The sequence below is a fragment of the Barbus barbus genome (assembly GCF_936440315.1).
Source record: "Barbus barbus genome assembly, chromosome: 47".
Taxonomy (NCBI): Eukaryota; Metazoa; Chordata; class Actinopteri; order Cypriniformes; family Cyprinidae; genus Barbus; species Barbus barbus.
Genome location: NC_136725.1, coordinates 8,279,896 through 8,306,488, shown reverse-complemented (window position 1 = coordinate 8,306,488; position 26,593 = coordinate 8,279,896). Strand labels below are relative to the sequence as shown.

Below are 26,593 nucleotides of genomic sequence, written 5' to 3'. Positions count from 1 at the left end.
CTGACAGCACAAGATGTCAAATCTAATACAATTCTCCTTGGTTTCTACCTCACCTGTGCGCTTTCATTGTGCTGGTGTGCGTTTGGATGAGAATCAGAACAAGTTATGAGCGAAGGCTCTCTGCTGCTCTCCTTTGAATATTTAAAGCACTTAAGATGTGTCATGTAGGATGAAACCAGAAATCTGCATGTGTGTGTGAGAGAGAGAGAGAAGGTTGTGAGATATATACGCCGAGTGAGAAGCTGAGTCTGTGCTTGAGTATATGTGACTAGGAACGAGGGGGAAGTAGGAGCAGACACTGTGTGTGTGTGTAGTGTGAATGTAGGCTGAGTCTAGGCTTTTTTTTCACACCGCCTGCAGGCCGCCTTCGGCTGGCTGCTCACATCAAAGGCAGCTTTTTCTCTCTGAGGAGCTGAGAGACTGAGCCCCAGGCCTGCCCAGGCCTTCACAGACCTGCCTCAGGGGTTAGCGTGAAACCACGGGCCTCTGCCACGCCGCCGTGAGACACCGCTAATCATAGCCAGCGCTGCAGCCGGTCGAACGAGCCCTCGCGGCTGCCTTCAGACAGGAACCCACGATACTACGATCATGCGGTAGATCATGCGGCTCACAAACAGCCGCGCTGTAATCAACCGGGGAGGGGAGGTTTGGGAATGAGGCTTTAAGTATTTAAAGTGTCAGTGTGCCATGTATTATTTACTTCATGAATAAACGAGGAAAATATGACTTATGCAGGCATGTTGCTATCCAAATCAAGCATCTAGTCTGTATGCTTGTATTTAGATCAATATGTTATGAGGGTTTCAAATCACTATAAAACTGCATTATTTATTTCTGATGGAACAATGGTGTACAGGTACCTACTAGGGGTTGAATGACTTCTGATTTTTTTAAAGTCGACTTTTACGTGATGAAAGTCGAGTCGAAGTCGACTAGTCGCTGATGACGTCATTAATGAACAAATAAGTCTGAAGCTTTAACATACACCTTGTGCACAGCTATGGCCTATGACACAGCGCTGCTCACATGGCTATTGCTATAACAGCTTATTTTTTATCAGTTCTTTCGTCTTTGGGTCGTTATATTTCTCACACATTTCTGCTTGTTCTAAATCAGATACAGATAAGTAGCACAGTAAAGATTACATTCATATGAATGAATGCATTGGTGAGAGCGATTGCGTGTGTGAATGAATTCTACCTGGCAGCGTCTCTCTACTAGTAGAGAAGCTGTGGGATTTAGTTATTAAGAAATATATGCTTGAACTTTTTAGTTTCAACTTTTTTTTTAGTTTAGTTATTTTATTAAGAAATCACAGAACAGTAATGACAATACATTTCCACGCTGAATGATTCTGTGTGCACGATCTGCACGTGATGTATTGTACGCGCTACTGTCTGTAGCCTGTTTGTGTGTGTTACAGTGCAGCAGCGCATAGATTAGAACAGCGATTAACTTACCTGTACAATAAGCTTCTTAAAACGTGCATTCTCCCATTCAATTTCGAGCATCCAGTAATATAATCACACATATCTTGTGGAGCGCTTTCAGAGTATGTATTAATTTGTAATTTTAACTGTTTGGAAACGGAGCATAAATGTGGATTTCTTATACTGTTGCACCCTCTATAGGACCAGCAACTATTCGACGTCAAGCCAAAAGCGTCATGGCAGAGCACTGATGTCGACTAGTCAATTAGTCGGTGCAACCCCTAGTAACTACATAATATTCACTGGGAAAATATGGAGGAACACAAAACTTTCATACTTTGGCATATAACTACACACTACTGTTTCAAAGTTGAATTATTTTTATTTTTTTATTTTCCATTCATCAATGAATCCTGCATGTCAAATTTATCATGTTTCCACTAAAATATTAAGCAGCACAATTATTTTCAACACTGATAATAATAAGAAAAATTCAAATTATATCTGAAAGTTTCAAGTGACAGACGACTGGTATAACGGCTGCTGAAAATTCAGCTTTGCCATTACAGAAAGAAAATTACATTTTAAAGTATATTCAAATAGAATGGCGATGTATTTTTGTTTACGCATTTGTACTTTTCCAGTAAGCAACCACCTTGCAGTGCCCTATTCACCAACTAGAACAACCTAGCAACTACATAGCATCCTTGCATCATGTTTTGCATTTGTAAACACTGCTCACATTTTCTTCAGAGAAAGGACAAATCTAGATTTACTTATAAATGATGTCCTTAATAAGATGCTGCATTAGTGCATAATACTCACCTGTAAACGGCTCGTTTGTCTGACTCCAGTTGGGCCTGGGGGTCAAGCGTCACACTGACCTGTGTGGCCCCTGCCGCCGAGGCTGCAGAGAGGTGGACATGCTGGGCCTTTGAGTTTTGCTGCGTAGTGCCTGTCATCTGAAGAAATACAGAATACAAAATAACTACAGATCTGCAGTGTAGACCATATTACACAAACATATTTAAATAGACTACTTTTACAGTACTTTTTTGTCCATTTAACTAATCAATCTACTAGCATTAATTGCCTATATATTAAATATCAGTGTAGTAATGCCTATTTATGGATAATCGAGTGATCCAAATATTCTAGAAATGAAAGGTACTTCGTTATAATCATTTGGGATTATTTTCTGTTTTATTTGAAACTTTATAGACAATAACCAAAATAATAAGAACCAGGGGTCGACCGATATGTGTTTTTCAGGGCTGATGCTGATAACGATCATTACAGATCAAGTCAACCGATAACTGATATTTTGACCGATGTATATGACTGGTGTAAAAATGAAAATTAATGTCAAAATTAAGAATAACAAGGGCTCTGAAAAAAATCTTTTTTTCTTAAATGCTTTTAAATTATTGTATCGGCAAATCGGTTTGAAAAAATTACCGATATCGATTACCTTAAAAATGCTTAATATCGGTGCCGATAAATCGTTCAACCCCTAATAAGAACATTACACAGTAGTTTCATTGAAACGTTATGATTTCAAATTCAACTAAACTTTGCATTTATTGGCAACCATGAACAATATTTCCTTATATGTTCAATGGATTACCAAAAAAAAAAAAAACATAACACAAGTTTGCCAGATCGTTAGAGCGAGTAAATGAAGATCATTTTCCTATTTAAAACTATTAAACTATTCTTTTTAGATCAGAATTAACAATGTTGAACACCAATCAGATTCTCTCTATTTTTTTTTATCAAATGAATTGTGTCCTTTCCAGATATTTTGGATTTTTTTAAAAAAGAATTTAAAAACAGTTAATAATTGCTGACAGATAACTGAAGCTAAAAAAAAAAATATTTTGAGATGGCGAAAACCCATCCTGCTTTTACCTCCTCTGCGCCAGTGGGCCAAAGATGCAGTTCAAGATCATCTTGCTCATGTGCATGTTATTGGTGGCTCACAGCCAGGCACTGTCATCTTATCAGATTTAGCTTATGAACGCTTGACTTTTGTGTTTTTTAATGGGTTATGATGCTTTTTTTAAGGAGCTATAAGAGCGGAAATGTGCGCATAGTAATCTAGTTTGTTATCTTTTCTGCGACAGAGGAAAAACGGCACACGTCCAGATAAAGTTCTAGAAAAACTTAAGACAAAAGCTAGCAAGGAAACATGTTTTTTTTCCCCCGGCATACATATTCAGGAAGGCTCTTCCACTGTCTCTGACAACACAAGACAATGCAGCATATGGTCTCATTAAAATCTGAAATCTAAATTGAGGCACTTGACCCCTAAAATATTACGTAGGTCACCTTCTGCAGGAAAACGTTCCACTTAGTCATCAAATAAAACTCTGGCAGTCGAGGTGGGCAGAGGTCTCGCCCTTTAGCAATCGAAACACTGTCAAGATGAACAAATACCCTGTTTAGGATGCATTAGTGGGAGAGAGAGTACAACTTGTCTGTTGTCTATGCTTCCCTGTCTCTCCTGCCCTGTTTTTCTCTCTTGTGATGCTGCTTTGAAAGCAAGCCACCTCCTGTCTCCCTCCCCAGAACAAAAATGGTTTAAGGGAGGAAGCTGGAAGTCTTAATCCCAGCCTCAAATAGGAAATAAATTAGCTTCTTCACACTTAACTAGCTCTCATTTGCATGTCTCCACCAGCGCGCTGCTCTTCTCCCCAGCCTCTAATCCTCAGGGCGGAGGGAGACAGCAGCCGGACAGGGAGAGGGGGCTCTGGGACAAAAACGCTGCTCTGTGTCCCTCTGATTAACTCAGGACTAGCACAATGAAGATATGACATTGCACAGAACTACAGTTGTACCTTTCTGACAGCCACAATTTGAGAAAAAGCCATAGTTTAGTGTAAAAACTTTGCTGAAAAAAATAAAACAAGCTTAAACAGTATATATATTTTTCCTTATTTATTTGTTATGCTACTGAGGTGAGTGAATGTATTTTAACATTTTAAATGAACAGTAATATTACAATAATAATCAGTATTATAATCAATAATAAAAAATAAAAAAACGGTTTGTTTGTTAACTGACCTGTTGGCTCTCCTGGTACGATGGTGGAGGGACGCTCTGTGTGGCCATCATGGTCAATGCTGGTGCTGGGGACACATGTTGCATCATGGGATAGCTTCACATGGAGATCCTGAAGGAAACAAAACAGTTACATGAAAAATTATGTACAGCCCTGTTTCATGATCAAATTCATATCTACTAGCCTACTTACCGGAGGGAAAATAATTTTGCTTTTTTATCTTTTATAGCAGACTGCATAATTTTAATTAATAACACTGATGAAAATATATAAAGAAATATATCATTGCAGCTTTCCTCAGTTCTTCACTGAAACAATTCCATGACACACCACTAGGTTCTGCTGTACTTAAACTCACAAAAAACGTTCATACAATGTTGTAGTTCAAATAAAATAAAATAAAAACCTTTCTGAGGCCAGGGAACACTCTGCATCAAGGTCTGCATACAAACGCTATTTGTAATTTGTAGTCCTATGGATTACAAACCGTAAGGCAAAAATGTTTAAATATAAAATACCCAGAGTGTCCATTTAATGCAATTCTGTACACAAAAATTCTGACATAATATTAGAATTTACAAATAAGGTCACTAAATCCAAAACATTAGCATCAAGTTCAAGCAAGACAATCTAAGGCATCGCCGACAACCCAGTAAAAACTGTTAGCACTACATCTGTCCAGAAAACCAAATAAGCACCTTGAGGTGCAGGTACATGATGAGTTAGTTTTTTCTAAGGTAAACATGACAACCCCAGCAGGCCAATCAGGGGCTCATTAGTTATGTTGTCAGAAGAGTAATTGACACTGGGCAAGGGAAGGGTGGACTCCAGAGACGGTGCACTGTGGGAAACTCTGACTACAGATAATTGGCCCCATGTTACTGCACATGGACCCCTGAACCCCATTTCTAAGTGAAGCTTTATCAAGTACAAATGTTCTGTACTCTTTGCTCACATTTTGAAATGACATAAAATTTGCACTTTTTTCCCATGAAGGTTTTCTTGTTTGAATTTTTAAATAAATAAATGCAACATTTCTTTTCAAGTTATATATGCTCTTACCAAGTCTATTACCTTAAACATCTTTGAATGTTGGATATTGTCTCTCCTATATTGATTTTCACATCAGTCTAAGTGCCAACCAAACTCAAGAAGACAGCTGTAAGCATTTAAAACTATATTCAACTTGCTGAGTCTTTCATAAAAGTGTCATTACAGAACCTCATTGAAATCATTCCCAAATTAAAATGATCATTTCAGACAGTTTGACCCCCTCAAAACACGGTCTTCAGTCCACCTTTGAGCTCCAGGCTTTTAGTAGCAGCCCACAGATGTAAGAAGCAGAAGCTAACAATCGTAAAGAATACTAGAAATACATAAGCAATCATATATAATTACTCTGAAAGAACAGTACAATCACATCTGCTGAGTTAATGTGGATGGGACCTCTGCTCCATTCGGTAATTACACGAGACATAAATCACTCATTTAAAACATGACCTATAAAATTCTTTCTGTGCTTTAGTAGTAGTAATTTTCTCTCTTGAGAACAGCTTGTTAGCTCTGTCTATATCTTAACAGCTTGAAATCAGGCATAGAATTGTGTTTATGCACATTTTCCAATTGTTTGCATCAAAGTTTGCAGCAAAAATTCTGTGGACAGCAGAACAAGAGGATTGTCAAGACGATTGTGGGAAAATCAAGGAGACACAGAGCAGAATCCAGTACAGAAGCCAAGTCTCTCAGACGGCGGATAGGATGTAACCCTCCTCAGACAGCAGACAGACAACAGTTCGAGCGGGAAAACAGGAAAGATTTTTTTTTTCCCTCGCAGCTCATCTTCAGGTTGGCAGGAGTGTGTGGAAAATGGTCGAAGGGGCCAAGACAAACCAAACAGCTATTTTAAGGAGATCGCGCACACACACACACAGTTTTGGGTTATCCTGATCATAAACACCATCAGCACCTCTGCGCTCGGACCGTTTCATGTTGGACTTCATGGAAACGTGAGGAATTTTCCAAGCACAAATTAGATTCTGGCTTGGCGTTGCATATTTTATGAAGCTCGTCCAAATCATACAAATTGAGAACGTTGTGTGTGTGATTTGTATACTGATTACACACAACGCCTGTGTTCTCATTCCAAGTGCTATCAGCCGAAAGGCATCTTCGCTGTTATCTCGCCTCATTTTAATTGCAAATTTTGTGAGCAAGTTGGTAATTAAATGGAAAATTGCACATTAATTGATGAGACTAAAGATAAAGCAATTCCAATTATTGCACGGTATTTTAAGGGGGCCTCTCAAGTCTCGGTCCCTGGAGTGGCATGGTACCCACAAGCAGCATCATAATAATAATGCATACACACCGTGTACATTGGGTAACAGCTCTATCCACAAACCTGTGTTTACAGACATGGACAGACACACATACGCATACTTTATAATGCGCAAAGAAACCTCCGAAGTCTCGGCGGGTGAAAGGCATACACTGATTAAGCCTTCCGGCTTGCTCTTTTAAAACACATCATCACACCTTCTGACTTAACATACCGGGTATTGATTTCAAAGCATTGGTCGGTGCAAACACATCGATCCGTTCATTGATATACAGTCAGAAATTCTTTCTCTGTCATGCACCCGATGGCCTAAACAGCTGCATATCTGTTAGGACATGCACTTTTACAGTAAGACAGGAAAGCAATAAGAAAGGAATGAAACCTTTGTATAAGATATCAGGATGTTATTGGGGAAAAAAAGTTGGGAAGCAACACAATTTTCATTTAACTAAAACTAAAATGAAGATATTAAAGTAAACTATAGGTAAAATTTGAAGTCAATTGCAAAACAAGTTTATGCATTTACACTACAATACAAAATGGGTTGTTGGAATTTTTGAATTAGTCATTTAAAATTAATATTTTCTCATTTTAAATGTAAATTAATTTTAAAAAGTGTAACTTCAGACTTTAGTGTCACATGAACCTTCAGAAATATATATTCTAATATGCTAATTTGGTGCTCAAGAAACATTATCAATGCTGAAAACAGCAGTGTTGCTTAATATTTTTCTGGAAACATTTTTGTGGTCCAATTTTTTTTTTTCATGAATAGAATATTCAAAAGAACAGCATTTAATTTTAATTGTATTTGTTTGATCAGTTTAATGCATCCTCACTGAATATAAGTAAAAATTTCCTTCTTTCAAAAAATGTATGTATGTACGTAATTGCATTTAAGTCTAAAAAACTAAGCTATAGCTCCTTTGGGTAATAGTGTATTCATAAAGAATGTTTTCACATTAAATAATACATTAAAGTTGTTACAGACTAAAAAGTATTGCAGTGACACCAAAAAAACAAAAGTTAATTTATAGCGAACAAAAATTATGTAAAATTAGATTTTTTTAAATGAAATTTATTTTCAGAAGTGCATGAATCATAAAAAAGATTAAAGAAAATGTACTTTTAATATAATAATATTTTTATTAAAGCATAAAATAATTGAATTGCAAAATAGTAAATAGTATAAAGTTATTTAATTACAGTGTTTCATGAGAAACCGTAATAGATTCAATTATAAATGAGACATACAATGCAGCAGCCTTTAACTTCATGGCTTGAGCTCATAATTACAGCTGGCAGGGAGAGCGTTTTAAAGGCTGGGGAAATGGAAAGTAAAGTGGGATGTATTGAACATGTCTGGTGTGTGTCTGGGAAAAAGGGAGAGTTTGAATGTTAGCCTTCTTCCCATCGATACTGCTCCGCCAGACCCTCACCCACAATCGTTTGACTGTTTGATCACAGTCGATAATTAACGCAGCCACCTGACGGAAAGCTGCTACTGACGAGGCTAATAGAACAATGTCAGAGACGCTGCTTAGTAATGACAAAGCCTGCATGCTAATTTGGAAACTGAAAGTATATACTTCACTGATGATGAAGACGTTACAGTAGTATTGAGACACACAATAATGACATTTTGTCACAAACTCTGTCTTAGCATTTAGCTGAGTTTAAGAATTAAACTAGCCTATATAAAATAATGTCAAGATTAGTAATTCATTATTACTTAACTTCACGGTTTGTATGTTTAAAAACTGCAGCTTTAACTGCATTCACAAATTTAAGGTGGCATTTAACTAAACATCTGCAACTACTCTCGCTATCAGCTACAAACAAATGATGGAGAATGGCCATGTATTGAATCTCTCAGTCCGAGACACGCATCCTTGTGCACAATGCTGAAGGATCAAAGATGTGTGTGCGGGCAATGACTTCCTGTTAGTTAGAAACATCCTTTGTGGACGGGCCGCAGAGAGCTCCGCGTGCAAGCCGGTGCTGAAAAAGAGCAGCAGGTTTTTTCTCCTTTAAGCAGAAACAGGTGAGCTCTGAAGTACAGGAGGAAGTGGTTCGTGGTTTATAGACCCCATTCATCATCATCCACATAGTCTCCCTCTGCGTCTCACAGCTAGCCCTCACATCTGGGAAAAGGGTGTTTTATATATCTGTTTACCAGGCAAGCTGGCAGGCTGAAGAAACAACAGACCTTCACTTTCTCTTGAGACACTTCCAACGTGGCACACCGCTGGACGTTCATTCTAAAACTGAAAACAACTACAATCGTTTTATTTATAGGTGAAGTGTCACAAACAAAATATATACATATTTTTGTTTTGTGACGAAAAAATCCTTTAAATTGAATCAATATGTCATCAGTTCATATCCATCCTATTTCTATGTAATAAACTTTCTATGAAAATAACGTATTCACAATGCGACTTACACATTCCGACTAGCATATAACTTTTTAAAATGGTTTTAAAAGTCCTGATATGCTTACCAAGGATGCAATTATTTGATCAAAAATAAAGTAACAATTTTTGATAAAATATTATTACAGTTTAAAATAACCTTTTTTCCAATTTAAAATGGCAATTTATCACCCTCATGTTGTTTCAAACCCTTAAGACCTTCATCTTCGGAACTCAAATTAAGATATTTTTGATGAAATCCGAGAGCTTTCTGACCCTGCATAGACAGCAATGCAACTACCACATTCAAGGCCCAGAAAGGTAGTAAGAACAGCGTTAAAGTAGTTCATGTGACATCGCTGGTTCAACCTTCATAAAATTAAGTTCTGAGAATGCTGTTTGTGCGCAAAGAACACATTTTTTCTCTTCCGTGTCAAGATTTGATGCACGCTCATGACAGTACCAGTGTTCCGAAGATGACGGGTTACGAACGACATGAGGGTTTGGGATTACGGGTTACGAACGACATGAGGGTGAGTAATTAATGACAGAATTTTCATTTTTGGTTGAACTATCCCTTTAATATCAGTGTTATATTTTTCCTGTCATATTTTCAATAACAGTATTTTTTTAAACTAATTAACTGCCACAATGCGCATTGTTCTTCTTAAAAAAAGTAACATTTTCATTAGTAATTTTGTCAATCAAAGTGAGAGCCCCACCCTATAATCACACCATTGGCTGAGTCAATGCTGCTGTTGTCTAACAAACAATGTTTTGAAAAAACTACAGTATTTAGACTTCTCAGGGGGAACCAACCTGTGAAAGACTTTCTTACAGTTGTTTTAGCATATTAAACTGGGATTGAAAGAATTTAACCACCAAAAAAAAAAGAAAAATAGACACACTTCTGCTGTAAAATGAATTATTAGTATGAATCAACAGTGAAAGACTTCGTGGCAAACTCCAGCACTGTCCTCTGTGCCTAACCTGAGGAATTGTTGATCTTCAAAGCGAGAGCGTGTGCCGCTGCCAAAAGTGTATCTGATTGTGATTTTCCTGGCTCCTTTTGTATGTATCCTGTGCGGAAGTTTGTCAGTCACAGATGCTGCGGGGAATGCAATGAATAATTTTAAACAGTGCGCGTGTGTCACAAATGCCCAAATATCATGAATCTTAATGTCCTGAGTCAGGGCTTCTCCAAAGTGAATACATAAAACCGGCCCACCTGAATACATTTACTACATTAGAGGTCCTTCCGTGTGCAGACTTGCAATGCGTTGCGAGCGCGTCCCGATGCGCGGTGGGAGAGGAAAAGGACGGTGATGTGAGGTTTGATTAATGAAGAAGGGAAAAGGGCAGTATGTCGGAGCAGAACCCCTGCACGGGGACGGAAAAATCCAGACCAGGTTCTCAGGCCAAACACAAGAGCATTTAGACGTGCAAACATGCACCCCAGGGCTACACACCTTCAGGCAACATGCAGCCTTCATATACAAACACACACCAGTGTAAAACAGCTTGGGAGACTCAGTGTCCCAGCACTGCTCATTAACCTGTAGGAACCGCAGGTGGAGGATTAATCTCTGATATTCATGAGCTAAAATTTTCTGTGTGTGTGTCTCTCTCTCTCGCTCTCTCTCTTTCAGCTACTCTCTCAATGTTCAAATTATGGCTTTTCATTTGGTTTAAAGAGATTTCCACAGATCATTATGAAAAATTAAACTTCCCTCATTATTTACAGACCTTGATTTTATTTCTTCTGCAAAACACAAAAGAAGATATTTTGAAGAATGTCTTAGTTTTTCTGTTTGTTTGGACCCCATTGACTTTGTATGGGGAAAAACAGAAAACTAACTCTCTTCAGTTTTCACTTGAAATAGAAATGGAAATTTGAAACGGAAGGTCAAATTCAGCACATTGCTTTATGGGATACAGTATTCCACACAGCCTGCGCTGCTTGTACATCGACAATTTTGCAAAATTTACATTTACATTTATGCATTTAGCAGACGCTTTTATCCAAAGAGACTTATATTGCATTCAAGTTACAGTTTTTACATTTTATCAGCTTTTGCTTTCCCTGGGAATCGAACCCATGACCTTGGCGTTGCTAGCGCCATGCTCTACTATTTGAGCTACAGGAAAATTTAAAAGGTTATCTAGAGAAATGCTCCAAGAAAATTTGCATTCTGTGCATACTGTATGAATCTTCATTCACCATTCATCCAATCTATCTGCAATTTCACTTGCCTTTGTATTTATGCTAATGATTGTTTGGATATGGTAGATCTAGAAATAATTCCAAAGTGTCCTGCTTTTTAAAATTAGATTAAAGTCTTCGCTGAAATGGGTGTTGCGGAAACTTACTGTGTGGGGAAATTTTGTTATTCCCAGAGGCCCGATGGTTCGCATGCAAATGACCTCATTAGCATAGCTAAAAGCTTTTATTATAATTAGCATTTTCTCAATAGACTGCACAAGTATGGAAGGAATGAATCCTAAAAGATTTGCACGTTCAAAATTGCATGATTTCTAAAATACAGACATGACTTTTGTATAACTTTGAGGCTTCAGAAACCTGCATCAACTGTGCCCTAAAATCAGTCTAATGCTGGTGATACTGTATGGAACTGCAAAGGATATCCTTTGGCTTACTTTCAGTACACTTCCTGGTAAGCAGCTGAGATAAAGGAGAGGTGTGCACGTACAACACGTAGACTGGTTCGACTGTATGACAAGCTAAGAGGGCAAAAAGCTAATAGCTCTCTTTAGAACAGAATTCAATGCTGCTTGGCCTCATCCATTAAACGTAGTACATTGGCAATCTTTAGAAAATGCACCAAAAGCTTAATTTCAAGTGCCCTTAGATTATTCTAACTTTTATGTGCTTGTGTGGGAGTGTGAACGGTGTGTATCATTCTGTCACCGTGTTGCAATCGCATCTTGATGTCATTAGTGCACACAAGAGCGAGCGGCCGTTCCCGCCGATGACACGCCATGGTTGCGTTTCCGGAATATTGAAGGCTGGAATTCCGCCGAAATTGGAACTCCTGAGCTCATAGAGAAGGAAGGTAATCTTCAAGAGCTTGCTGTCAAATCGGTTTGGTTGCTCTCATGTTGAGTAGAGATACGGGTAAGAGGACAGTGTGTGCGTTATCTCGCTTTCCCAATCTGCAGGGCTGTTTAAATGGATACCTCCTAATCTTACCACGAGGCATGCAGCTCTGTCGCTTGGTGAGACTTGCGGGTGGATGCGGCAAAAAACCTGAGAACCCGTCTGTGATAAATGTGTCGTGAGATCAGAAAGCAGTTTGTGCTAATACATCATTCTGTAGGAGTCGTTTCAGCAGACACATGTTGAGTGATTCTTTGACCGATGGAAACGGTGGCCACTTATGCCGTTTTTAACCCATTTAGCACGTCATCCATCAATTTCCACTCAGCTGCTGTTAATGCAATAGCGTGACATGCCTTGGAAACAGGCCAGTTTTAGGAAGCATAAAAGCAGCATAAAAGAAATCAATTGTAAAATGTTTTACTCACAAGCTCTGAACTAACTAACTAAATAACTAACCTAACTTACTAAATATTATTATTATAAATTTTGATTATATTATATTTATTGTGTGTTTATATGTATATATAATTACAATATATTAAATAATATTAATGCTTATTTCAAATATGAATATATTTAAATACATATTTTACCATTTTAAAGACATTGTATTTTTTATTTTTTAACACATTTACAAATAATTTTTTTCTTTTATTATCAAACACACACACCCACACCATTTACACAAGTTTAAAATATGTTTATTAATAATAAATATATTTAAACAGCTTATAAAATGTATAAATTATATATATATATATATATATATATATATATATATATATATATATATACACATTATATATATGTATGTATATGTTTATTATTTATTATCAGTATTATAATAAAGTATCATGTTAGAAGTTTCCGTGTATAATTTATAGCAATAAAGATAATTTTTGTATTTATAACACACAAACACAATGAACATTATAAGTCAAAGCAAAAAAGAAAGAACTGCAATATATTTATATATGTGTGTGTGTGTGTATATATGTATATATATACACATACATACATACACACATTAGTGCTGTCAAACGATTAATCGCATCCAAAATAAAAGTTTTTTTATGTAATATGTGTGTGTACTGTGTATATTTATGTATATATAAATGCAAACACATATTTTGAAAATATTTACTGTATGTGTGTGTCTTTATATATACATAATAAATATACACAGTACACACACATATATTACATAAAAAAACTTTTATTTTGGATGCGATTAATCGTTTGACAGCACTAATGTGTGTACTTTTACTTTTGGAGGGCACTGTATGTATGTATGTATGTATGTATGTATGTATGTATATATGTATGTAATGTATATATATATATATATATATATATATATATATATATATATATATATATATATATATATATATATATATATACAGTGCCCTCCAAAAGTAAAGTCAAAACTGCTCTGTTGGCTGTGGAGTCAAGACATTTACAAATATGATTAAAAGATGAATATGAGACAAAACTACAGAATGTCACATTTTATTATTGGGTGATTCAACACATAGATGTATTACCAGCTAAGAAGTTCAGCACTTTTAGAGTTCATCCCTCTATCTGATGTGAGCATAAATATTGGGACAGTTGCCTCACAGGTCTTTCTAAGTGATCAGCTGTGTCCTGTTGCATTAATTCTTCAGATATTAAAAGCAGGGAATGTGTCGTATCAGTTATATCCATTACTTCTGTATTCTGAATCTTGCATTCGATGATGACACACACAAACCAGGATGAAGATGAGGGAGCTGACTTTGAGAGAAAAGCAAGCAATTTGGATGCTAAAAGAAAAGAGAAAGTCAATTAGAGCTATAGCAAAAACAAAGGGCATGGAGAAATCAAGAGCTTGGAAATCTCCAGCGACACCAGCAACCAACAACTACCTGATCGGCTGAGAAAACAACAGTAGCTGATGACACACAAATCATAAAAGCTGTGAAAATGGACCATAAAAGACATGTCTGTAAAATCACCAACAGCTTCCAGAAAGCTGGAGTGATGCTCTGACAATCTACTGTCCTCAAAAAAGTCAAGGAGACTTTGGCACAGAATTACAGATGCTACACAGCAAGATTCAAACCTCTGACCAGCACCAAAAATACAAAGGCAAGATTAGAGTTTTCAAAAAAGCACAAAGGTGAGCCAGAAGAGTTTTGGAACTGTGTTTATGGACTGATGAGAAATCATAATGGAGGTGTTGTCATGGCATGGGCATGCATGGCTGTCTCTGGAACAGGCCCTCTCAACTTTACTGATGACTTAATGTATGATGACAGTAGCAGAATTAATTTGTAAGGGTACAAAACCATCTTGCCTACCAATATTCAAGAAAATGCCACCAGATTGATTGGGAAGTGCTTCATATTGCATCAGAACAATGACCCAAAACACCCTGCCAGTTCAGTCAAGGAATTTATAAGGGCAAAGAAATGGAAAGTCTTAGATTGCCCAAGTCAATCTCCAGATTTAAATCCGATTGAACATGAATTTCACCAGCTGGAGAGGAGAGTAAAGGCAGAAACTCCCCAAAACAAGCAACAATTGGAATTGGCTGCATTAAAGGCTGGGAAAAGCATTTCAAAGGATGAGACCAAGAGTCTGGTGATGTATATGGGTCACAGACTCACTGCTGTGATTGTGTGCAAGGGATCTGCAACTAAATAATAGCTTTTAATCTTTTATATCTGCCTTATGTTCAACTGTCCCAATACTTATGCTCACATCAATGAGTGGGATGAACTCTAAATAAACTCTATGTGTTGAATCACCCAATAATAAAATGTGACATTCTGTAGTTTTGTCTCATATTCATCTTTTAATCATATTTGTAAATGTCTTGACTGCACAGCCAACAGAGCAATTTTGTCTTTACTGTTCCAATACTTATGGAGGGCACTGTATATATATATATATATATATATATATATATATATATATATATATATATATATATATATATTAGGGCCGGGACTTTAACGTGTTAATTTAGATTAATTAATTACACAACAATAACGCGTAAAATTTTTTTAACGCATTTTAATCGCACTTATTTTTGCACCGCGGAACGTTTCTCACTGGATGAGTTTCGGCGGACCGATTATACTGGAGCACCAACTAGCGTTCAGAATTCCAAGAACGGACTTGCGTTCTCGTGGAGACCGGTCTTGCCAAGCTTCCTTGGAAGAACGAACTCGGAAGGACACGAGAACACAGAACGCACACTTATGAGAACTGAGATGTACTGCGTTCTTGCTTAACTGACCGCATAGTCTCAGCATAAGAAACGGCCAATGAACAATAAATATTACAAAATGTCATAACTTATTAAAACATTTCATACTATTATAGATATTACTTTCATATAATTGTATTGTTTTATTTTACAGCGTTATATGTTTTACTGTTAAGATTCATTTTAATATGCCAATAAAAATGCAGACTTTCTCCGGGTCTTATAACTTTATTAAAATTAACCAAAACAAAACGCTTTCAACTTGAAGAGCCGTTAAGTATTTGTGAGAGCGACTTTAAAGCTTACAGGCTTCCGTACACCGGCCACCCACAGCGTTTTCTGGGATTTCTAACGGCTCGATTCTCTCAAGTCTGCACTCGATGCATCCTCAGTTTCAAGAACATATCCGGGCACTTTCATGCATCCTCTGTACTTGCGTTCTTGAGAATTGGAACTGAACTTCGACGGTTAATGATGACGTAGAACGAGAACACAAGGACTCAAGATCGCTGAAGAACGCATATTGAGAAACAGCCAAAAACAAACCACAGTGAACATGGACAAAGAAGCTGATGAGACCGCTTTGGTTGGCCCTGTGGATGGGAAATTTAAAAATCCATATAAAAAAACTTACTTCTCACTGTTCTCAGGTCAAATATTTATATGCGATTAAAATGCGATTAATTTCGATTAATTAATTACAAAGCCTCTAATTAATTAGATAAATTTTTTTAATCGAGTCCCGGCCCTAATATATATGTGTGTGTGTGTGTGTGTGTGTGTGTGTGTGTATATATATATATATATATATATATATATATATATATATATATATATATATATATATATATATATATATATATATATAAGTAAAACAAGAGTGCATTGTGCCCCGGATTGCTATAGCTCCAGCGATGAGGATAAGAAATAAGGTGCTATACATGTGTTATGCCACGAAAGAGACAGAGCATAAAACGGCCTTGCCAGGAATGTGGCAGTAGGATTAGGGCAAGGGTGATCAGCATGCGGAGGATTCAAACCCCTTCCATTCCTTCCTTAAAAAAAGAGAAAACCTCAGGAGTAAGTGTGTGCGCTCACACACTTACTGAGTGTGAGAGCCACGGGGGGTTAACGAGAGGGGGGATTATCACACACTCTCTCTGACTGCTCTGATTGTCAGCAGTTTCCTAATGAAGAGTTTAAGTTTCAGAAGAGGCTGCAAGGAGTCTCTGTGGCAGGCATGTACTGTATGTTCGGACTGGCCAACAGAGCCCTGTGGGGAGGGTCAAATGATCGGCGCACGCTGGACACTGATGAGACATATGGCTAAACTGTTAGAGTCATAATCTATCAGCTCCGGTGAAATTTCACAGTATTTTACCGAACACAAAGGCTCGCGAGCGGAGTGCAGCTGTTTAAATCTACACAATTCATACGGGATCTGTAAGTGTGAGGTAAAGACAAGCCACTGAGGCAATGTTAACCCAATAACAAGATGTTTTACTTGGCAAGAGGAGACCTATCTATCTATCTATCTATAGGTCGCAAAACTCTGGACTTTTGGTAGTACCTAGGATAGCAAAGTCCACTAAAGGAGGTAGAGCTTTTTCACATTTGGCTCCCAAACTCTGGAATAGCCTTCCTGATAACGTTCGGGGTTCAGACACACTCTATCTGTTTAAATCTAGATTAAAGACACATCTCTTTAGCCAAGCATTCACATAATGCATCTTATAATCTTGTACTGCAGTTATATCTGATCAAATGTACATTATTATTATTCTTTAGCTTGGGTTTAACAAATAATTTTTGCTTAGATGGAACAGCAGCTATGCTAATTATGTCTCTATTTGTTTCTCTGTTTCTGCCACGGGACGTAACTAGGAATTACAAAAGCTTCAGTCTGGATCCAACCCTTAAATGATCTGAGATGACCGAACACCTGAGAAACGATAATGCCAACCCCTCAGAGGACCTCAGAGGATGCCAACGCTCAGACAACATACAGAAATACCAAATTTTGCCATAAATTAAATATATTAAGGTTCTGCAATATATAAATATATTGTGGAAACTTAATTTCCTGTAGAGCTGCTTTGCAACGATTTGTATCATAAAAAGCGCTATACAAATAAACTTGAATTGAATCAATCTATCTATCTATCTATCTATCTATCTATCTATCTATCTATCTATCTATCTGTTTGCCTATATTTCATGCCCTACACTTCTTCCTGGAAAGAAACAAGGAAGAACATCTGGAACACAGGGAGAGCAAGGTGCCCATGGAGTATTTCGAATGCATGAATTTAATAAACTCCATAACATGATTCTTTAAAATGTTTATAAAACTCTTTCTACACTTTCTGATTGTGACAGGAGCAGAGACGTCCTGAAGAGCAGGTTTAACAGGGAGAACGAATCACTTAGAAGAGAGCATGAGATGAGACCAGTGGAGCAAAAATGAGCATGGTGGGATAATGAGGCGATGTTTGCTGCTCTTGGCCGCAACAGCTGATGTTTGTCTTTGCGTAGTGCCCGGAGCTACGCCGAATGGAATCCTTGGAAACTCCAAACAATCCAATATTAAATTTCCTCTGCAATGCCACAGGGAGAGAGAATCATGCGTGGGGGGAAAGGAAGGCAACGAGATGAGAGGAGTGAGAGAAAAAGCGACAGAGAAAGAGAGAGCGAGTGAGAAGATGAGATGCCAGGGGGGTACGGAGAAATTGAAAGAATGAACAAGAGATACCAAGAATATTCCGGGATAAAAAGACAGGCTATATTGAATGGAAAGTCTCTCTCTGGCCATCTCCGGGTCTGAGCCAAGTTTCGAACCCGCAGGTGCATCAACAACTGTGGCGGGCCGATGGCTTCCATCAGATATAGTGTTACCATGAAAGCTTCCATGTGCGCCTCAGGGAGACAGACACATTCCTTGTGTATCTATAACATTTAATATAACCCTCAGCCCAATTTATGACTGTTTATTTTACTAAAATGGTAGCGTTCTTCCATCCAAAGGGGCCATTATCTAAATCAACGGTGCTGGTATGCCATGACTAGATCCACATGGAATCTCTACAAGAAACTAAATTTTTCCTTAAATTCAGAGCTACAATTCATGAAGGTGTTTGAATCCCTCATCCCCAATTTGATTATGCTTTCAGTTAATAATAGTATAAGTTTTACCATATTAAAATCCACCCCCTGAACAATGGGTGTGAGAGTGCTTTAAAACTTTACTTTCTCCCATTTACTTTACTTCTACTTCCTATTTTCATCCTTTACTGTGGGAATTTTCCTAAAGTAGAAAAAAACAACAGATGAAATATACTACAGGTGTGGTCACATTTACCATTGCTCTTTGAAATCCAGTCATTTTGATAGGAATCCGATAGGAGAAGTTTCGCATGAGTTTCCCACGCAGATTTCACTCATGTTCGCATTGGTCAGAACATGGTTTAGTTTATACATGGCCGTTTCCTCCGAGGAAGCAAGGAAAGCAGTGCCTCCGCATGATAAAAAATTGTAGTGCAAAAATAATACAATGGCTTTTCAATATAACATTAAAAAGTGTATAAATCACTAGTTTTCCTAAAAAAAAAAAACACTGTCCAACAGCGACACCAGCAGGTAAAGTTACTGCACCTCTGTTGTTTCCCCTGAGCCCATTGAGCTTTAACAGACCCCCTAAAGCGTGCTGTGGGTTTGGTGGGGGGTTACTGAGAATGGGGGAATGGGGGAAAGTCACGTCAGAGGAGGCAATGCCTCCATCGTGATATGATTGGATATGACTGGTTATGTTCGGCTGTGATTGGATCATGCGATATATCCCGCCTCTTGTGTTTGTTCAGCGAATCAGTCTGAATGAACAATATAACGGCGTTGATGGGATGACTATAATTTTACAAACCAAGTAAACAACTCACATATCTAAGTTAGATATAACCACTTTGTTACATCAAAATAAGACTTAAAGTGGCCTTAAAACATGATCTCTGGGAATTTTTAGCGAGTGATCATTTTCAGGGACGTGCACAGGGGGGTTGCTCAGGTTGCCCTGGCAACTGCCCATATGCCCTTTTCGACTCACGTTTCCCTTCCGAGGAAAAAAAAACAACATCGTACAATGGATGCAGATTTTCACGTAGGCCTAGATTAATAATAATAATAAAAATAAAAAAAAAATCGAAAAGCCTCATTCACTTCTATTCGGGCACCGAAAGTGAAAGTCAGTAGGGGAAGGGCAAATTCTGTTTACGTGGCTGCTGCAGCGCTGCACGTGACGGGCACCTGAGCTGAGCCTACATGAGCGGGCGCGAGATTGTCGCGGTGAGGCGTCTCATATTGAGCGATTTTTGTGAAGATATTTATCAAACAAATCCAGTCTTTTGCAAATAAACACAATCTGCTTTGCAAAGAAAAACTCAACTTTCAAACAAACGCAAAGTGATTTTCAAATACAAAACTCTATTTGAGAGAAAATGCAGAGGTGTGGACAAATATATGTATTGTGTGTTACAACTGTGAGACTCATTTGCCTTTTTATGAGGAAACTTGGCTTGATTTTCTCACAAATGCGACAGGCTGATTTTCTCACACGTGTGCGGGCAGATTTTCTCACATGTGCAATTGAGCAAATTTCTTTTCCAAAACAGCAGATGGCGCTGTCGGTCAATTTATGCTAGTCTCCCGAGACCTGAAACACCTCTTTACCTTTTCAGACCAATATGAGTGGGGAACAGGTGCGTTTCTGTCTTACTAGATCTATAATTAACCATTTAGATTTAGATTTTCATAAAGTGACCCTACTACAGTGTCAGTGAAATTCACAACAAGTGCTGTAAAGTTGTTAACATGATTGATTAGCTCAAAAATCAGAGGTGAGGAGGCACATAGGGCAGGTAGGCCTAAGTGATGATCACCAAATATGAGATGAGAGGACCATGCTAGAAAGTATAGGGTTAAAGAGCTGCATGCTAAATAATTGTAATCTAAAAAAACAATGGCTATTTTAGAGGTCATTTCAAAGATCTTGCCTGAGCAGAAAATAATGACTTGATAGGATATTGATAGGGATATTGATGTAGGGATTTTCATGACTCAAGTCATGTTTTTCTGTGTTATTATTAGTAGTAGTTAAGGTGATTGAGTGCTGTATTTCAGTGTTTTACTTCTTTGTGTATATATATTTTAATAAAGACCCTGTTATTCTCAGTCCTTCATATAGCCCGTGAGTTGTTTTTTTTTTGGGGGGGTGCCCTTTTTTCAGGTCAGAGCAACTGCCCCTCAAAATTCCTGTGCACGTCCCTGATCATTTTATATCATTTTGGTAAAATTTACAAAGCTTTTATGACTGATGATCCACTAATATCCAAAAAGAGTTAAAAGTTAACTATTAAAAATAATTATTCACAAATAAAATATATCGTTTAGATTGTTACTACCTAGAGTTATTATTTTGGAATAAATGTAAACTGCTTAAAAACACTAACTTTGATGAGATTCATACTTGGCTTTAATAAATAGAATATTGATTAAATTGTTAATGTAAAAATATAAAACATATAAAAATATAAAATTACAGTTAATGCAACGACTGTAAAATCATAACCTCTGGAGCAACCCCTGTGGATATGTTGACTCCTTTTGAAGCCCAACTATACTTCTATATGAGGCTCATGAAGGTGTTTTGTATGACACATAGTAAGAGAATGTGTGCGTGCATATACGCCAAGCTCAGCAAACACACTCCAGTGGAACCCCACGGTCAGGACGTCTCCTCTCTAACGTACACACACCGCAGCTATGCAGACAGATCGCCCTGCGCTCTCACTCCCAGCCTCTCTGGAGGTGTACAGAGAGGCCCTGGCCGGCCCCAGCGCTCTGCCCTGGCCATCTGGAGTACATTAGGGATGGAGGGATATTGGATTCCCCTGCCGTGGCCGGCTGGATGGGTGGCCCGGCCCAGCGCAGCCCTTTTCAGCAGCCCAGCATGATTGATAGGAGGCCTCACTCACTGACTCCCGCTGCAGTCGCCACACACTGTGACCAGAACACACACGCTACTACAAGCACTAGCTCCAAAACTATGACACGTGTACGCCAAACTGTGACACGCTGATGCCTGAGGAGATCGGCATGAGCAGACACGGTATAATGGGTGGTACTGTATAAAGTTTTATACCACCTGATTACATAACAGCACTTCATAACACCAGACCTGGGCTGCGAAACACAACAGATGTCGTCAATAAAACATGAAAGTTCATCACACGCAATAAATCAGAGTACTGGCTACAAAACTAGGATTAACCTGACAAATTGGCAGCAAAGTCAGCTGTAGTACATTTATATTCTGCTTGTATAGCTTGGTTATACTCATAAAAGCAAATAATCTCTCGAAAGCGAAGAGTACTTCCTTAGGAATGATCAACAAAAAGTTACAAAAGATCAACACAACAAAAATGTTACAAAATGAGTAAATTAATTAATTATATTTGTTAACCCCTCCATTAATTATTGCGTTTGACATGATAGATGTTTGAATGATACAACAGTGTTTTAATGTCATGTTAAAAGCAAATCTCAAATTTCATACCCTGACAATAATTATATTGTAATAATACTTGAATTATTATCTCTTTATTCTCTCTTTACCATTATGAGAACAAAGACGAATGTTAAATTAAATAACATTTAATTGAAATTACAATAAAATTAACATTGTCTGAATAAAGCATAATATTTTTAGGGGACAAAAGTATATTATGCAAAGAAATGTGATTATCACAATATAAACAAGGTGCATTGTTTTATCTTCAAAATGTTACAAATATATTCCTGTAAAATATCTATTTTAATATTACTTTCTAAACATTATAACTCATTTCATGACTTTTTATGACTGAAACTTTTATGACTCAAAATATTAAAAATTTTATTTATGTACAAGGCCTATTATGAGATTACAGAGAGAACACTTTAGATTAAGGAACACATATTCACTATTAACTAAGAGTTTCCCCTGAATATACTTCTAATTTGCTGCTTATTAATAGTTAGTAAGGTAGGTGTTAAGTTCAGGTATTGGGTTAAGGGATCTAGAAATGGTCTTTCAACAACTAATAAGTACTAATAAAATTTGCTAGTAATTAGCATGCTAGTTAATAGTGAGATTTGAACCTTAAAATAAAGTGTTACCAAAATGACTTTTAAAACATTGACTTATCTAACGACTTTTTTAAATGTTTATTTTAATACTAACAGCACAAAAACATTGTTGTAGAATGAAAATACATTTTCAATGTTTTTGGCCGACTGAAACATTATAACCTATTGACCTAAAGCATCTATGTACTTGTATGTAACCATGCTGCGCAAACTTCGACTTCATGCAGCAATGCAAGAACCTGTAATGAAACATCTAGAATCTCTAAAGAACCATATGACCAACTCACTAACCTTGAACAGTGAAGAAAAAAAAAAATATATATACTATATATTTTTTGGAAGATTTTATTGAACTCAAAATGCTGCACAGATCCATTAGAAAAAAAAAACTTTTTAGGAGTGAAGGAAAAAAAAAAGGTTAGTACAAGAAAATGTAAATGAAGTTTGCATGACTAATTGCCTGAGATTATAAATATAGCCTATATTAAAAGTTCCTTCAAGTGCTCTGAAAATATCGCAAGAACGATTTCTAAAAGCAAAAGTTAAAGAAAAGTAATCTTCGCCCACAAAGTTGGCTAATAAATTGTCTTATGTCTGTGATGCATACCTGCACAGCACACACCTCAGGTTAATCCCTATCTCATAAACGACAAGAAGAGAGGAAGAAAATTAGTGAACGCGGCAGAGACGAGGAAATTTAAAAAAAAGAAAGAAACAGGCGACATTTCGAGTAAATGGCATCCAAAACCCACTCCAATTATCTTTGGCAGCCATGCCAGGGAGGCTGACTTAATTAAAGTGAGTGGAAAGGGAAGGGGGGGAGGAAAGAGAGAGAGAGGGAAGAAGCGATTGAGGGGGCAGAAGAGTGCGTATCAGCGCCAAGCACAAAGCCGAGCACCACCGCCGTCCACCACTCTTTCTCTTTTCAATTTCACTTCAAAGGACCAAGGCAAGAAATCATAAAAAGGGAGAGCGAGACGTTTTTTAAGCAATATAATTGCACTATTCATATCCGGTGTTTTTATCGTCATTCAGATAGGACAAAAAAATACATAAAAAGAGACAAAAAAATGATTTTACTCGCCGCTAAATCCCCAATAATCCTCTTGTGCTTTTCCAAGTCTGCCTTCGACGTTGACCTTTTCGCAGGAATCCTGTTGCCATGGAAACTCTCGCTGCGCTCCCCCCAAATGCACATCATTCTGTACATATTTCCGTCATCGCTCTGACAGAATACTCACGGTTGTTTAAGCGCAAATGTAGCTTGTTTTGCCCCCTAAACTCTTGACTAATCATATTAGTATTCATAGCGACTAACTGACCGCGTTTGCATACGTGATTAACAGCGCACACTAACTCGCGAGTGATGTTTACAACATCTAAACAACTTCCATTAGCACTCAAATGAATATTAATACACTAACTTCTGCTGTCAATCTGATGCTAGCTGAACTTTTTCATGCCTGGTCGACCCAGCTAGCGTGATATGGCGTATCTCTCCTTAGCTCATCAACGCTTCGTCAGCTCCTCATGTAAATGAAATCTTGAGTATGAAATATATAGACAATGCCAAACAGGAGGCAGCTGGTCGCTGAGGGCCGTCCAGAAGGACTGTGGGTGGCAGATTTATAAATTCAGCTATAATGTGTGACTTCAAAAATAAACTGCTTTTAACAGAGGACAATGGCTGTTTCATAACTGCAAGATGATGTGAGATGTTGTGATTTCAAAGCAACTTTTTATTACTGTGAAGATACTATAGAATACTTGATGTATAAAAAGAAAAATAAAAAAAACACATTTTATACTACAGGGGATACGACAATAGACTTTAGATTAGGGAACACAGGTTTCCCTCTGTAAACTCCTTATTTGCTGCTTACTGATTTTTAAGTAAGGTAGTTGTTGTAGTACAACCCGAATTCCACAAATGTTGGGACGTTTTTTTAAATTTGAATGAAATGAAAAATAAAAGACTTTCATGAGCTAATGTTTTATTCACAATAGAACATAGATAACATAACAAATGTTTAAACTGAGAAATGTTACACTTTTATCCACTAAATCTCAAATTTGATGCCTGCTACAAGTCTCAAAAAAGGGGCAACAAAGGGCTGAAAAAGCAAGCAATTTTGAAAAGATTCAGCTGGGAGAACATCTAGCAACTAATTAAGTTAATTGACATCAGGTCTGTAACATGGATCTCTTGATGGCATGGGGGTGCATAAGTGCATACGGTATGGGCAGCTTGCATGTTTTGGAAGGCACTATAAATGCTGAAAGGTATATAAAGGTTTTAGAAAAACAACATCTATTTCAGGGAAGGCCTTGTGTATTTCAGCAGTACAATGCAAAACCACATACTGCAGCTATTACAACAGCATGACTTCGTAGTAGAAGAGTCCGGGTGCTGAATTGGCCTGCCTGCAGTCCAGATCTTTCACCTATAGAGAACATTTGGCGCATCATTAAACAAAAAATATGTCAAAGATGACCACAAACTCTTCAGCAGCTGGAAACCTATATAAGGCAAGAATGGGACCAAATTCCAACACCAAAACTCCAGAAACTCATAACCATGATGCCCAGATGTCTTGAAAAGAAGAGATGCAACACCATGGTAAACATGTCCCCGTCCCAACTATTTTTAGACCTGTAGCAGGCATCAAATTTGAAATGAGCTCATTTTGTGCATAAAATTAAAAAAATTCTCAGTTTAAACATTTGTTATTTTATATGTGTTCTATTGTGAATAAAATATTGGCTCATGTGATTTGAAAGTCTTTTAGTTTTCATTTTATTCAAATAAAAAAACATGTTCAAAAAATTCCGGAATTTGGGTTGTAGTTAGGTTTGCTATACTGGGTAGTAGGGCTGGGCGATACGAGCAAAAATTCACATCTCTGTATTTTTTGGCTGATTTGCGGTATATATCTCGGCATTTTCTACGCTTTTGCATTTGGATTAAACAAATAAAGTGAATGTAACCATGTAGGCATATATTATGTGCAAAAAAATCACATTAAATTCTAACATTGTAACATTGCAATCTAAAAACAAAAATAATGCTTTTAAAGCAGAAGTTAAATTTACTAAACTAAAAATGAAATAATAAAAAAAGCACAGACTAATTGAGTAAAAAGACTATTTTGATTACACCATTACAGTCACTTTATAGTTAGTGCTATCATACAAATACACTTAGATGTAGGTTTAAAATTCTACATGCGTCACATTTATTGTCCAACTACAAATATTTCAGCAAAATGTATATTTTAGTCAGAATTATTGCGTTCCTATTTCATTGCGCTCTGTATGTTTGGCGTGCAGTCTGAAGTTCTTGTTCTAAATGCAGTCTGAAGTTTAGCGGAGAATCGCAAAGCAGAAGGCTCATGCACTTCTGACAGCAAAATGGAAATATTTCCATGGCTTTCTAACATTTACAGATGGAGAATATACCTGTGAAATGTAAGTTATGCATTAAGGAAAACAGCACATCTCAAACAAACACATTAAACAGCTCAAGTAGAGTCTCTGTGTCAGCCTCACAGGCAGCCTTTCTCTGACGGGGCGAGCGCGAGTCGCTTTAAACTGAAACTATAAACTATAGGCTATTATATCTTACAAGTTTTTTTAAAGCTCTTCATATACAGCTTGTCACATGTTTAGAACAAACTGTATTAAGCACTTTCTCCACAGCAGTGTCCTCCACTAGATTTTTTTTTCTTCAGATGTGCTCGTTTCAAACTACTGTGTATCGATATAAATGGTTTTGCCTCATACCATATCGC

The 26,593-nt window shown here is 37.3% G+C and overlaps 1 protein-coding gene across 1 annotated transcript in view; it reads right to left on the bottom strand.

Annotated features, from left to right (window-relative positions):
- Positions 1-26,593, bottom strand: part of LOC306866106 (homeobox protein PKNOX2-like) — a 69,977-nt gene that overhangs the window by 18,781 nt on the left and 24,603 nt on the right. The window contains exons 3-4 of the mRNA XM_079411127.1: positions 4,497-4,605; positions 2,256-2,392 (exon numbers count right to left, since the gene is read on the bottom strand). Of these exons, the coding sequence (XP_079267253.1) occupies positions 2,256-2,392; positions 4,497-4,583 (224 nt within the window). The 5' untranslated portion in view covers positions 4,584-4,605. The remainder of the gene's footprint in view (positions 1-2,255; positions 2,393-4,496; positions 4,606-26,593) is intronic.